Consider the following 14,369-nt stretch of genomic DNA (forward strand, 5'->3'; position numbering starts at 1 on the left):
CACCCTCAAGTTGTTCCAAACGTATGAATTTCTTTCTTCTGCCGAACACAAAGGAATATATTCTGAAGAATGTCGGCAAGTTGTGAGGCACCATTATGGGAAAAGAATGACTATGGACAATAGTGCACCACAAATTTGGTTACTAACATTCTTCAAAATAATTTCTTATGTCCAAGTCAAGTCAAGTCACCTTCATTTTTAGCGCTTTTTACAATTGTTTCAAAGCAACTTTACAGCGATAATTGTTCCACGTAACAAAGAAATTCATACAGGAACAACTCGTGGGTGAGTAGCTAAATGACAGAATTAAAATTTGTGGGGCTTTATAGCAAAGATTTCTACCCTCATACAAAATCAATTTAATGAAATGTAGCATTTTGCTGAATTAATTCAATCAAATAACTCCCAAATACCACCCCAAAATGACTTTAGCCAGGTTAGAAACACACACAAAGAATAGCCCTATAACAGATCAGACTTTTTAACAATTTTAATGTTTTATCACACGCAAAATACATTATAACCAAATTATCAACAGAGCAAAAAGAAGGGAAGTACACAGACTGGTGATCAGTCCTCTCGTGTTTAAGTGGACCATCTAGGCTACGGAAAAAAAATCATAGTTATTCTTTACGATTTATTAGGACATAGCCTATACCTACGCTTTTGAAAATGTATGGCTAATTTTCAGACCCACACCGTCCACCCTATGCCCAATGTTTTAACCAACACCCAAAGTCACTATCGTAAATAAATAACGAAATATCAAAGCGCTTTATATGGGCTAAGTGAGAACTATATGCTCGATTGCACACGTTTTTGCTTCTTACCATTTGTTCTCGTACCATGTAGTACTTTTCTCCAACATTACGTTAATTTCGCCTTCTCTTTTGTTGACTTCAGAGGTTTGGGAGGTAAGGCAAAACCGAGTTTAACTGATCAACAGCTGATATTGATGATGCATTAGCCATGTTATTTGTTATCCATAAGATGGCGCTAAATTGTTTTCTTATCTTAAAGTGGTCAGCATGAACAGTCCTCCAAATGTTAAGCCGAAATTATCATTTTCAATCGAGTAAAGAATTTATTAAGGCCTATTCAATGCCTATTGTAAATTATTAGGCTACGGTCTTATGTGGAGTGATTGCGCTAGTTGGCTACCGAAATCAGTTTGCGCTTTTGAATAGGCTATAGCCTATCGGCGCGCACTCCTGAGGCAAAAATAAATGTAAAAAAATCAGTTATAGTGAGTATTGATATTATTCAGGTTGTTTAAAGTATTGATATTGTTTACGCAACTTAAATGTGACGCAGACACAGCACCGAAGGGTCCTGGCGTTTGCAGGTTGTGGCTGTGGTAGAGGGTGGGAGGAGATCCGGGCCAGTAGGAGAACCCCGACGGACCAACACCTGGAGCAACCAGATTGAGTTTGGAAATGCCTGAAAACTGGATGGGAGCGAAGTTGCTCTGGAACTTATAAATAGCTTGTTCAGTTGAAGAGGGCTGGCACACTTGCGCCAGGCCGTTAAAGTCAAATTTGTACGCGTAGCGCTTTCCGTGCACCTTGGTCATGATGTTTTTGTCGTAGTAATAGCGCAGAGCGCGGCTCAATTTGTCATAGTTCATGTTCGGTTTACTCTTGCGTTCCCCCCACCGTCGGGCCACCTCGTCCGGGTCTATGAGTTTAAACTCTCCATTGGTCCCCTCCCAGGCGATGCATGTCATATTGGCGCTGTCAGACAGCAGCTCCAGGAGAAACTGCCATAGCTGGATTTGTCCACTTCCTATAAAATGGAAGGAAAGTAGGCTTACATGTAGCCTATGTAGGGCAAACAAGGAGACCGACTTTTTTTTTAATCAATATTCTGTGAAGACAGAATAAACAGAGAACAGAGAAATAGAAATAGAAAATAAAAGTTCTTTCAAGTTAAAATCACTATTCTTTAAACAGTTTTACTATAGAGTTCTTGAGTTGGTTAAATGGTCGTTTGGAGATTAAAAAAGCATTTGATAATTTATTATAGATTATTGGTTTCTTGGTTCAGCAGTCTTAAAAATAAAAGTTCTTTATTGGCATGATTTTATGAAGAACCTTTAAACATCCATTGAATCTTTCTATTGGAGGTTCTTTGTAGAATAAAAAGGTTCTTTAGAATATTTAAATGTTATTCAGAAAAACTGAAATGAAAGGTTATTTTGGCAGCACAAAATTGTTCTTGACAGCCCATATATTAGGCTATCTTATATAGCCTTCTAATTGTGTACTTTATTTTTATTAAATGATTTATTTTTTAGGTATAATCATAATAAAAGTGTGTATACAATTTTGCGTAATTCACACAATAGTTAATTTAAAAATGATGTAAGAACCTTTCATTTTTTTGCGCAAACAATTCATCGCAGCACTCACCTTTCTGCACGCCTGTGTTGATGGGGGTCCAAGAAGAGCTTTTGCTTTCCTTCAGAAGATTTTCTGTGGGGTCTGGAAGAAAACGTTTAAAAAATACGTCTGACAATTAGAATTCATATTCTATATGTACTTTGAAAAGGAGTAAAAAGCAAAATATGCATGTAACATATTTCCCCTTGTTTGTTTATAGGCCTATTTGTAATAATTTTCGAGGAAAAACACGTAATGTCATCCATCTATAAATAAGAATTCGCAATAAAAGAGGTTAAATAGCATGAGTATCGTCGTGTTGCTCGATGTATTTTTCCCAGACTTCAGCGCTGAGGTCAGGAAACGCGTCCAGGAAAAAGGATATCCGATTTCCGACAAAAGAGGACATGCGTTCCAAATGGAGAAGTCAGAGACACCGGCGGTGGTGCGCAGCGTGCACCCGCAGACCCCTAGCATCGCCCTATTCTTTTCACTCATTTCAGCAGTTTTTCTCATTTTACGCACAAAAAGACTATGTACCTGAGAGATACATGTTAAACATAAGGCTTCCTCCGCAGTTCTGTCGCATTGTGGTGGTGGTGGTGGACGTGAAAGGGTAGGCTTTCATTGGCGCAAAGATTTTTATTAAACTTTATCTCAAAACTGTGATCTGGAATAAATGTGAGACAGATTGAAGTTTCCAGGCAACTGTCACAAGCCCCATCTCTGAGACAATATTCAGACAGCAATTTCCTTCGGTGCATTGGTTTAATTAAAAGAGCAATTTACCTCTGCCATCCCTCCCCGTCTCCACAATAAAAAGGAACCGATAGAAATTCGGCCTTATCAATCCACCATCAAGGTTTAATAAAGTTTCTGCGTTAAGATCAGAGTTTCTATGGAGAATTGAAGTGTTTGACATGGAAACCGGTTCAGATCCTCTTTCTTTTCCGCCTTTTTACCTCTTTGCAAACAGAAAGGCCTGTTCCATGTTGGTTGAGAATATTTACCTTTTAACCATGCCTCAGTGCATAATGGTAAACAAGAACATTTTATCCCAAACGTATGTTGCTTTAATGCGCAATAGATGGTATTGTAAACCCCGTGCCCTGCTTTATGATCGGTTCAATTATACTTTTACATAACACATTGGTTGTCATTAAACAAAACATTTTTTTTTAAACTGAGTCAAGAAACCAAGTGTTCTACATAGAACTCAAAATAACATTTTTCTTTCTTTATAAATAACTCCAGCAGTACATATAGGGTAAACATTTTATTTTGACACCTTTTTATTATTTTATAGTCCTTGCATGTACCTTTTTACAAAACCAAATCTTAAAAAAAGAAAATACTATGATAAATGTGGACGACAACAAAGCAGTTTAGATTCACCATATATTGTACAGTAATCCCATTCGACACTCGTGGACCAATGAAGTGACAAAAAACAAAAAAAAAAAAAAAAAAAAAAGGTAAATGCTTTATTACTTTATTTTGTGCCGAGCAAACATATTAATGCTGTCCATCTGTACAGGGGTGTGTGTTTTTGATTCAAACCTGAAAGAGGTAATACATATTTGTTTATAACAAATAAACATTTAATATTTGGATAGAAGTCAATAGTGCTGGTGTGTGATTACACTAGTCTGCTTATTCTGTATATTTAACCTTTATTAATCGCACAAAAATAAAGAACCCCCAGCAGCTTCAACTGTGAGAGTAGCATCATTAACACAAACACACATTAATGTCAGATGAAACAGGCGAGTTATCTTGTCGTTGTTTTTGTCGTGTTGTCTCAGGCGTCCCAGACTTGCTTTAGCTGCCTGAGTCATTAAAGAGATCGCAGGCAACTTAAACAAGCCTCGGATGCAAGGCAATGCTTGAGTTTGTCCATGCACTCGACATATTTCATGCTGGCCTTGGACCTTCTGAAGAATAAATTCAAAACACGTGCAATAGCAATCAAAGAAGAAATCTGGAATATAAAAATGCAAAGAGAATGATTAAATCTGGAATAAGTCTTTGTGTTTCTAATGATAGCTGTAGTTGGCCTGCACGATTATACACTACATGTAACTAAATCCATAGATTCTCTTGTTTAATTTTAGCTAGATCTAGATCTAGATACATGTAAAAAAAAAAAAAAAAAAAAAAAAAAAAAAATTGTAGCCTACTTTGTTTATCATTTTTAGTTAAAATGATTAAAATGAAATCGGGCGGTGATTGGGAGATAAAAGTACATTTAACAGTAAATTCGATTACCACCATAAAATCAAATGTCCACGTTTCATTTGGCGTTCATTTACAACTCTTCCCGGTAGGGGGGAGGCTACGTTGTAAAAGATCCACTCTTTGTTTTTGACAATAATTTCAGGTCAGGGATCGGTAATAGCAGGCAAACTTGGAATAGCCAATTATAGCAAAGTTTGATAAAGTACACAGCACAAAGATTGTTTTACAAAGAACAGAATGTTTTACGCGGGTCTCACCTTCTGTTGTTGATGTTGTAGTTAGTAGTTAGGTTGATTCAGTCCTATTAGCCTAAATACGAATTTTACTTGTGTAAATATTTTAAAATTGTTTAACTAATGTTATAATTTTAGGTAGGCTATACGTTAAGTTTAATTAATAAAACATTTTTACAATGCAGTTTTATAAGGTTGAATTAGTGATTCGTATCTGCCATTTCCTTCTAAATACTAACTTATAGTGCTGGTCTCTGTCCTGATTTGCTCCCTTAATAAGTTCACTTACCCCGTCCTGTTATGTCTGTCCCAGATCCAGCTGCTTTCAGGACTCTTGGCTGTCTTATGACCACTGCACTAAGAACCAGTACTACACTTTTAATCAGCTCGTAGGGAAATGTGTATTTGATAAAGGTGTATACAGTTGAACATTTTATTAGGAGATCCTGGACTGGGTGTGGGAGCAAGTTTTCAAACAGCAACTACTCATCTGATTCTGGAAGTGGGTGTGTGCAGCCAAATACTGCTAGAGTCCTGAACGGCTACGGTTACACACAACAAACATAAGAGACGGAATCACACCCGGATCCCAGTGTTACAAACGATTTGATTGGACGAAAAAAAAAACGTGTACTTCCTTTACCGCTTCATCAATAAAAGGATCCGTCCATTGCGTTAGACCTCGGCTGTTTTCATCAACGAAAAACGTTATAGGCCTATTCAAACAAGAATATGTACGACAATTATTTGATCCACAAAGGTCAGGACCTCGGACAGCTCCACACAAAACCCAACTGGTGACAACACGTGAGAACTTGCACCCATGGAGAATAAAAAAAAGAGGCTAATTTTGCAAGTAGCCTATAAACTAAAAAAAAACAACCTTTTTTACTAATACTAATGGGATATAGATGATTTAAATAAATATGTAAAATAAAATAGTTGTTAAAATAGAAAGATGTTTTTATTACATTTTTATACACATTAAAGATTAAACATTTATTAACAGCACTAAAAAAAATATTTTCATGATTTATCACAACTTTTTTTCTTTTGTCAACTCAACTTTGATAATTAATGTGGTTTAGATAATAGTTTTGGTTTCTATTCTGTTGATTAAACCAATCTCTTTCATTATATTAACTTACATTTTTAATTTCAGTGAACTCAAAATTTTAAGGCAACCAGGTAACTTCTTTTTTTTTAAGTTAAACCAACAATATTTTTTTCCAGTGTAATTTATAGGAAATTGAATAGGCCTATATATACATATATGAATATGTTTATTTTATTTTGTATAAATGTATATGTAAATGTAGCTAAAATCCCCCAAAAACAGGCACACAAAGAAAAAATAACATGACACTAACATGAATGTACTCATGCTCTTGTTTATTAGAAATATCACAGTCTCACATCCCCCAGATGGTGTAGGGTGGTGTTCATCTGGTGTAAAACATCCTAATTGTTAAATGTAACGAAGTGGCCTATTCCTCCATTGAAAGTGTGGTCTATCTCAGAAAAAAATCTAGCCAAAATTTCTGCATGATTACATTTCTTTAAAATGTGGGAGGCCTGCTCTAATTACATATAGCTTTAAAAAGCATCCGACCTGCTTGTTTTTTACATCAAGAATTACCACTAAGCAGATCCATGATTTGAGCAGAGAAGTTGTTTTATTTAAAAAAAAAAAAACCAAGGCAAAAAGCACTCTTTTACCATAGTTTAAATAATGTCTTTATTGCCTATAGTAATGACATGGCATGACATGATGTGTACATAATGGTGTGGGGTCTTATTGCTGAATTCTGCGCATAGACTGGATCTGATTGGTGTGTGCCTGGGTGCCGAACTCGTTGTAGCATCTGTATTCTCCTTGGCGTCTGTCTCTCTCAAAGATGTACTGATATCCACGGTAACCAGGAAACTGATAGCCTACCCAGCTGCCAGAGAAAAGGGCAAATCTCATTTATTGCACCGCACACTAATAAGACTGTGTGCAGGGAGGTGCTACATTACGTAAGTGATGCACTATTTGTAACAAAGAATAGGAGATCCACAAAGGACACACTCTGTAAGAAATGTGTTTGGAAGACATTTACTGATATATATATATATATATATATATATATATATATATATATATATATATATACACACACTGTTAAAAAGTTGAAGTACAATCAACTTGGATGTTTAAGCCATTTCAACTAAAATTACATTAAACTGACTTTAAATAATGAGTTGAATCTTGTATAACTTATATATATGTGTTTGTGTATATATATATATATATATATATATATATATATATATATATGCAGTATGTATGTACATATCTTATTACAAACATTTAAAAACAAAATTATTAAATATAGTTATATTAATAAGGTTCAGTCAGGTGGGGATCATTTTAGGGACTTAGTTTTAATTCATTAATTTTGTTTTAATTCATTATAGAATTTTTATGAATACTTTATGACTAGAAATAAAATAGAAAAAACCTGTTAAACATGAAAGTATTTGCAATCATGTAATACATTTCTTCTTATATACTGTAGAACCTTGTTGGCTTAAGTGGTTGTTTACAACTGAGTAACTCTAGGGTTCTATATAGAATTTTTTTTTTTTTTTCCCTAAGAGTGATGTTGTTAAGAGTGATGAGGTGACTTACGCTCCTGAGTTGACTTTGATTGAGGGAACTTCCTTGCTGCACCAACCCATGGCTTGAAGGGAGGGATAGTCCTCACACATCTCAAATTTACGTCCCATGAATTCTTCACACTCATAGAGGGTAATCTTACTGTCACTGTGGTTCTGTCGGGGGGAAAGGGTGAGTATGGGAAATGAGATCACGCCAGGATGATTAGGAGAACATTTTGTTAATGTGCCGTTTTAACAAAGAGATTGCTGAGATGATGAAAGAACCCGTATGAGAAAGTCTTTGTAGATTTGGCATAATGGGATCAACTTACAGCACATTTAATAGGTCTGAAAGAGAGCATGTGCTCTGTTCTGTAACTGCTGTTGCCACTCCAGGCCTGGTAACAGGGATAGTCTCCTTTCTCTAGGATAAACTGCTGGCCCTGGAACTCAGGATACTCGTACCCCACCCAGCTGAGAGACAGAATGTCATAGTCAACACAAACCATGAAGCAACATCGTTTTACATGGCAATGATCGCTGCTGATCAGGACACAAAGGCAAAGGCAAACACGATGGTGAGGGCTGAATGAGCGGCTCTGTGTTCTTTTATCAGCTCATCTGTCAACACCACAGACAGCCACAACACAGCCGCCAGCTGCCAGCCGCACACACCATCTCTGCTATCTCTCTGTCGTTGTTCCAGTTCGTATAAATATACATATAAATATATTATAAAAAAAACATTCAGACTATAGTTACAGATGGAAATGCTGTTTATGACAATTAAATTGCTGTTGTGGGACATTGTACAGATGGCATATGTTTGGCTATCAAGTATAATGTTGCTAAATGTATGTTATGACATAAATATATAAATACATATATACATATATATATATATATATATATATATATATATATATATATATATACATAAACATAGAAAAAGCTTACAGAAAAAAATGGTTGATTTATGTTTTGTTGGTTCTCTCTTGTTTTTGCTTGTGTTCATGATTTATTTGTATGACAGCTTGGCTAAAAATAATGTTGCACAATTTTACACAAATAAAATTTGTTATCACAAAAACCAATTCACTCTAAGCACAATTATACAATATGCTTACAAAATCTTTAACAAATATTTAACAATAGTTGAATAAAGGGTAAAGATGTCCATTTTCCTATCGACTGGACATCACTTTTGGCCACTATTGTATGAATATATATATATATATATATATATATATATATATATATATATATGCTGATTTGGTCCTCAAGAAACATTTCTTATTATTATCAATGTTGAAAACTGTTGTGCTGTTAAATATTTTTGTGTTTTCAGGATATCAGGAAATAGAATAGAAAAAGCATTTGTTTGGTATATAAATATTTTGTAACATTCTAAATGTCTTTACTGCTACTTTTGATCATTTTAATGCATCCTTGCTGAACAAAATAAAAAAATATTTTGAACAGTTGTGTATATATATATTATATATCTGAGCACATATTACTTCTAATTTTACAAATATCTCACTATATTAATCAATCAAAATATATCTCCAATATTAAACGTGGCAGTCATATATCCTCCCTGCTTCACCCTTTGCACAATGAACTCTAAACATCCAGAGGTTACACTTACGGGCCGTTCTCCACCTTAATGGAGCGAATCTTTCTGAAGTCTCTGTCCAGAATGTTCTGGCACTCAAACGAGAATTCACAGCTCTTTCCCTGGAAGAACTCCTCCTCGAACACAGTCATCCTAAACTTCCCCCTCTGCTCCAACTGCTCCTGCGGATTCATGGCTGCTGTCGATCACCGCGCTCTCTATACCGGGAAAACAAGGAGAGGAGAGGGTCATAACCGAGACCACAGCGTGAATTCATGCACCATTGTGAAACATTCCCGGGTAGATTAAGTGAAAACTGATTCCTGGATAAAGTTTCGACAGTATTTGTGTCCTGCTAGCAGGATCTCTTTTTTTTTTTTTTTTTGCTCAATAAGATCACTTTCTCTCTGTCTGTGCTCTTTATCATTGTACAGGAATCCGATGTTTCACTTTGAAGGGCTGAGACAGTGGCATACTCACGTACTGAGGTGGGACAGATCCAGTATAATCAATGTGGTGGCCAAGCCCTTGTCCAGTGTTTTTATAGCACAGGGCCCCTCATTTAGTGCAGAATGCGCATCAGGCCTGCACACTCAGCAGCAGCCAACAGAAAAACCGCATTAGCCTTCACTATTGTGGAGCCCTGTGCGGCCTATTGTGGAGGTCTTAGACCCACTGACTCATCAAAACGCCACTCTCTGCCCCCACGCTGGACCCTTGGCTATTCACAATGGTGATGCTTTGACACTAGACTTTGATTGGATAGGGCAGATAATAGCAGAATTGTTGGAGATTAGGCTGAGCCGTCCGTGGTCACTCTCTTGTGCCTGCTTGTGGATGCTCTCCCTGGGCAGAACTGGCTGTTGTTGACCTATAGTAATGATGCTGAACATTAATCATATCAGAATACATAATACACACAAAACAGAACACAAATCTTCTCTTTTTGTTTCTGAGATCATTTGAACAATAATATATGCATCTAATGGGGGAAAATCACTACATTTGAGAGAGTATAATTCCCATTGCCAAATTCACATCAGATAATAATATACATCTTTTTTTTTTTTTTTAATCTATAATGATTGCAGCTGTTCAAATAAATAGGGCATACAGCTGTTTTAGTACAATAAATAACAACTTTAATAATACATCATAAAAGTAACTTTTGAAATGTGATAAGCATAGTCAGATTTATCATATCAAGCAAGTGTCATGTAATTTAGAACATGGTCATATCAATAGAAAACAGACATTACTTTTATACTTAAACTGATTGTTCATTGGTCAGCCCTTTTGATGACATCTTGTGGTGTGATGCTTTATTGCATGACCAGTAGCTCTGGATTTAAGTACATTTTTATGACCTTTATCACTACAGCATTAGGTTTTATTATTCATGGACAAGACATAGACAATTATGTTGGAATCCAAACCCTATAAAATATTCTAATAAGCCAAGGCATGAATAATATGTGTGTCGTGCATGCATATGTGATTGTTCTCACCTGTTAGGCGTTGTTTGCGTGCAGAACAGGTGCTGTAGAGATGCAGGGCGCACTGCTGTTGTCCTGTTATCCTGATTTGGCAGATCTGAGCTCACACTCATTTTCTCAGGATAGCCAGTTACATCCCACACACCCTGATACAAAAAAAAGAGGAATAATATAATTTTAACTCTAGAACTAGAATGTAGTGGTGCTTGCAGTGGCAAAACTTGCCACTCGGTTGCTAGGGTGTTTCTAGTGGGTTGCTCTGGTGTTGCTATGCGGTTGCTTGGGTGATGCTAGGCGGTTGCTAGGGTATTCTGGGTGGTTGCTAGGGTGTTGCTAGGCAGTTGCTAGGGTGTTCTGGGTGGTTTCTATGATGTTGCTAAGGTGTTCTGGGTGGTTGCTATGGTGTTGCTAGGTGGTTGCTTGGGTATTCTTGCTGGTTGCTAGGGCTTTGCTAGGTGGTTGCTAGTGTGTTCTGGGTGGTTGCTATGGTGTTTCTAGGCAGTTGCTAGGGTATTCTGGGTGGTTGCTAGGGCGTTGCTAGGCAGTTGCTAGGGTGTTCTGGGTGGTTAATATGGTGTTGCCTGGCGGTTGCTAGGGCGTTGCTAGGTGGTTGCTAGGGCGTTGCTAGGCAGCTGCACTAAACCATTCTGGGTGGTTGCTATGGCTACACATCCATACTGTAATTATGACATTAATTCAGGCAACATATATATGGCAACACACTGTATATATATATATACACATAAATATATACATACACAGATATATATACATAAAATCTGAATTTGTCATCATTTCTCTGTGCTATAGTTTATATACACACATACATATACATACATAGGCTACACAGATATACATATAATCTGAATTTATGTCATAATTTATATGTGCTACTAGTATATGCATGTGTGTATATATATATATATATATATATATATATATATATATATATATATATATATATATATATATATATATATATATATATAGATACATATATAGATATATATAAATTTTTAATATCCCTTTGATCAATTTAACACATTCTTTAATGCATCATCTCTCCCCCTCTCATATATTGAGAGAGAGAGAGAGAGAGAGAGAGAGAGAGAGGTGATGCATTACAATGATGAAAAGAAAGATATCATTGTTTCCACAAAAGCATTAAGCAGCACAGCTGTGTTCGACACTGATGATAATAAGAAATGTTTCTTGAGCAACAAATCAGCATATAACATAATATATTAGAATGATTTCTGAAGTAAATCATGTGACACTGAAGACTGGAGTAATGATGCTGAAAATTCAGCTTTACCACAGGAATAAATTACAACCCTATATTAAAACAGAATACACATATTTTTAATCATATTTTATAATATTACTGTTTTTACTGTACTTTTTTTTTTTATATAGGCTAAATGCAGCTTTAATGAGCATAAGAGATGAGGAAATGATGACATCATCAGATGATGATGCACTGTAAGTGTGTGTGTTCAAGGTAAAGATCCCACATGCAAAACCCAGTGTAACTGTCAGAGTGATTTGACATGCAAATCAATCCGTTGCAAATCAGAAAGTGTGATGCTTCCTTGTCACTCCAGGAGTATGGTGTCATTGTTCAGAAAAGCAGGATTTCACATATCATATTACATTTCATTTGAGCACGAATCGAACTGTAATCGAACCACATTTTATTACGATGCGAAGATAGACTTCATGAAATACATTTTTTAAATGTTCATTATTGTTGTGTGCTGGGCACGGCACCATCAAACCATAGGTGTGCATATTGTTTTTCCTGATTCTCATTCATTTACTTTGCCAGTTTACAAACAGGTGTGAAGGTGCAGTGAAACTGGTCGGTGCTATTTGAATAGTTAGTGCTGGATGATGTTTTCTTTAGGGTGCCATGGAAACTAATCCTTCTAAGGGCAAACGTGGACAGGTCCAGACAGCTAAGTGCAGGTGACATCTGCTCTGATAATGTCCTTTATGTGTTTGAGCACACAAGGACGGGTGCTTCTGCAGAACATGGCCATGGTAGACAGAGACAGACATTTCCATCTAATCTACTGCCAAGGGCAAGAAAAAAAAAAAAAAAAAAAAAACATAATTTGCATTTTCAACAGTAACCCTTTTAACTGCCACATAGCCAACAGGCAACTCCTGTCCAGCAGGTAGGCTATCTGTTTGCCAAGTACTTTATGGAATAATGCAATAGCCTATATGCTTAATTCAGAAACAACTGTATTGTCTGTTGCAACATAAGTAGAGCGGTAAATGTATCAAATAACAATAAAAATACAAATTGAGAAAGCACTTTTTGTTTTTTAAAATTTATTTCTGTTTTATTAAGATAATAACAATTCAGAATAACGTTGCACACCTCCATTATGAAAAGGAAGACAATAACATATTTAGTTAAGATATTTTCACGTTGGTTCTTCAAAGATCTGACTAGATAGTTCTGGAAATGTTTTAATTTAATTCATAAACTAGCCCAGCAAGCAATAGCCGCCATTTCACCGTAGGTTAACTAAAGACCCGGTATAGTCCAGCTATGAGTAACCCACTTCTAACCAAAATAACCTTGAATTTGGTCGTTTTTGCCAAAATAACTTGCGAGATGTTTGATAATCATGTAAGCAAAGTAAACAATGTGTTTGGTTTCATTTCTTCACTCATTTCATTTCTTTGTTTTCTATTTGATGACTAGTTTATTCTTGGGCTATTTAGATGTTAAATTTTCACTGACAGTCCAAATTTTGCCTTGTTTTAGCCTAGACGTCTGAGCTGTGTTTGGACGGCTATTAGACGTCTTTTAAACGCAAAATTGCTTGCTGGGAGCCTGATGGCCTCACAGTATCACAAGAGGTAGAAATAGCAAAAACAAGGCAAAATTTGGGATGTCAGTGAAAATTTAATAGACGTCTAAACCATAGCCCAATAATAGACTAAGCCTATTTTTAACAAGCAGAGTTTTCCTTTTGTCTAAATACCAAATCAATAACATGAAAATAAGACATTATATCGACATAGCTATTTATTCATTATAGTTACTCAGCAAATTATTCGCGTTTTATTCATTGTTTTAACACGGTTAAGTTTCGTTGAACAGACTGTGACAGCAGTGAAGATGCCAGTGTCTGCGTGGATCCCGCTGCGCTGCTCTGGTGTTTTACTGACGCGTGTCTGCATCTGCGTAACGCGAGCCGAACGAACAAAACCATTTCATCTGCAGGTATTGTGCGTGTGGCTCAACGTGATACAAGTACAGAAAGCACATACAACATCCATTTTGACGTCCATTAACTCATTCGGTTTCTGATGATGACTTGTCCTCTTTCCTGAAAATCAGAAGCCTAAAGAAGAACAATAGATCGTGTGAACAATTATTTTCTCAGGTAACTTTCATTAACAATATAAACATTATACATCATGTTCTTGAACATGAAAATATGAATATGCTACAGTTCATGACATTTTAAAGTAGTCTACTTCAATGTGCATTTACTAAAATGTTACAAAAAACTTACCGTGTCATTCGGCGTATCAGAAGCGTTATAATATAGCGACTGTTAATGCACACAGATCTGCTGAGGCCTTTCGCTTTATATAGCCTAGTGTGCACGCGAGTAAATGCATTGATCTGCTCTCTGTCTTGAGCGCGCGGAACTCTGTCCTGGACACCTGTCACACGGCACTTTCCTCTCATCCAATATTGACACAGGGAGTCAAATGGGAGGTCCACAGTAGA

The 14,369-nt window shown here is 36.2% G+C and overlaps 2 protein-coding genes across 4 annotated transcripts; both read right to left on the reverse strand.

The window, feature by feature from the left end:
* Positions 1-474: 474 nt before the first annotated feature.
* On the reverse strand, positions 475-5,205 carry fev (FEV transcription factor, ETS family member). Of its 3 annotated transcripts, none has more exons than XM_079881816.1 (3): positions 3,171-3,237; positions 2,412-2,483; positions 475-1,785 (listed from the first exon to the last, which is right to left on the reverse strand). In XM_079881816.1, exon 3 carries the CDS (start codon positions 1,724-1,726, stop codon positions 1,238-1,240), a length of 489 nt encoding a protein of 162 aa, XP_079737942.1. In that variant the 5' UTR covers positions 1,727-1,785; positions 2,412-2,483; positions 3,171-3,237; the 3' UTR covers positions 475-1,237. The 3 variants fall into 3 exon arrangements, with proteins under 3 accessions (XP_079737942.1, XP_079737943.1, XP_079737944.1); XM_079881817.1 differs by lacking the exon at positions 3,171-3,237 and adding an exon at positions 5,142-5,205 and having other exon boundaries at positions 476-1,785; XM_079881818.1 differs by lacking the exon at positions 3,171-3,237 and adding an exon at positions 3,873-3,895 and having other exon boundaries at positions 476-1,785.
* Positions 5,206-6,645: 1,440 nt separating this feature from the next.
* On the reverse strand, positions 6,646-10,750 carry cryba2b (crystallin, beta A2b). The gene is made up of 6 exons (XM_079881155.1): positions 10,622-10,750; positions 9,594-9,984; positions 9,147-9,331; positions 7,828-7,969; positions 7,527-7,669; positions 6,646-6,795 (listed from the first exon to the last, which is right to left on the reverse strand). The coding sequence occupies exons 3-6, from the start codon at positions 9,305-9,307 to the stop codon at positions 6,648-6,650; spliced, it is 594 nt and encodes a 197-aa protein (XP_079737281.1). The 5' UTR covers positions 9,308-9,331; positions 9,594-9,984; positions 10,622-10,750; the 3' UTR covers positions 6,646-6,647.
* Between the last annotated feature and the right edge of the window lie 3,619 nt (positions 10,751-14,369).

Source organism: Squalius cephalus, assembly GCF_949319135.1.
Source record: "Squalius cephalus genome assembly, chromosome: 9".
NCBI classification, from domain to species: domain Eukaryota; kingdom Metazoa; phylum Chordata; class Actinopteri; order Cypriniformes; family Leuciscidae; genus Squalius; species Squalius cephalus.

Bases quoted from the DNA above. Each gene is read 5' to 3' on its own strand.
- cryba2b (XM_079881155.1), bottom strand. From the start codon at position 9,307: ATGAATCCGCAGGAGCAGTTGGAGCAGAGGGGGAAGTTTAGGATGACT. The intron at 7,670-7,827 runs GTAAGTTGATCC...TCCCCCCGACAG, and splicing joins TCAGACCTATTAAATGTGCT to AACCACAGTGACAGTAAGAT. The intron at 6,796-7,526 runs GTAAGTCACCTC...TTTCTCTGGCAG, and splicing joins ATCAAAGTCAACTCAGGAGC to CTGGGTAGGCTATCAGTTTC.
- fev (XM_079881816.1), bottom strand. From the start codon at position 1,726: ATGACATGCATCGCCTGGGAGGGGACCAATGGAGAGTTTAAACTCATA.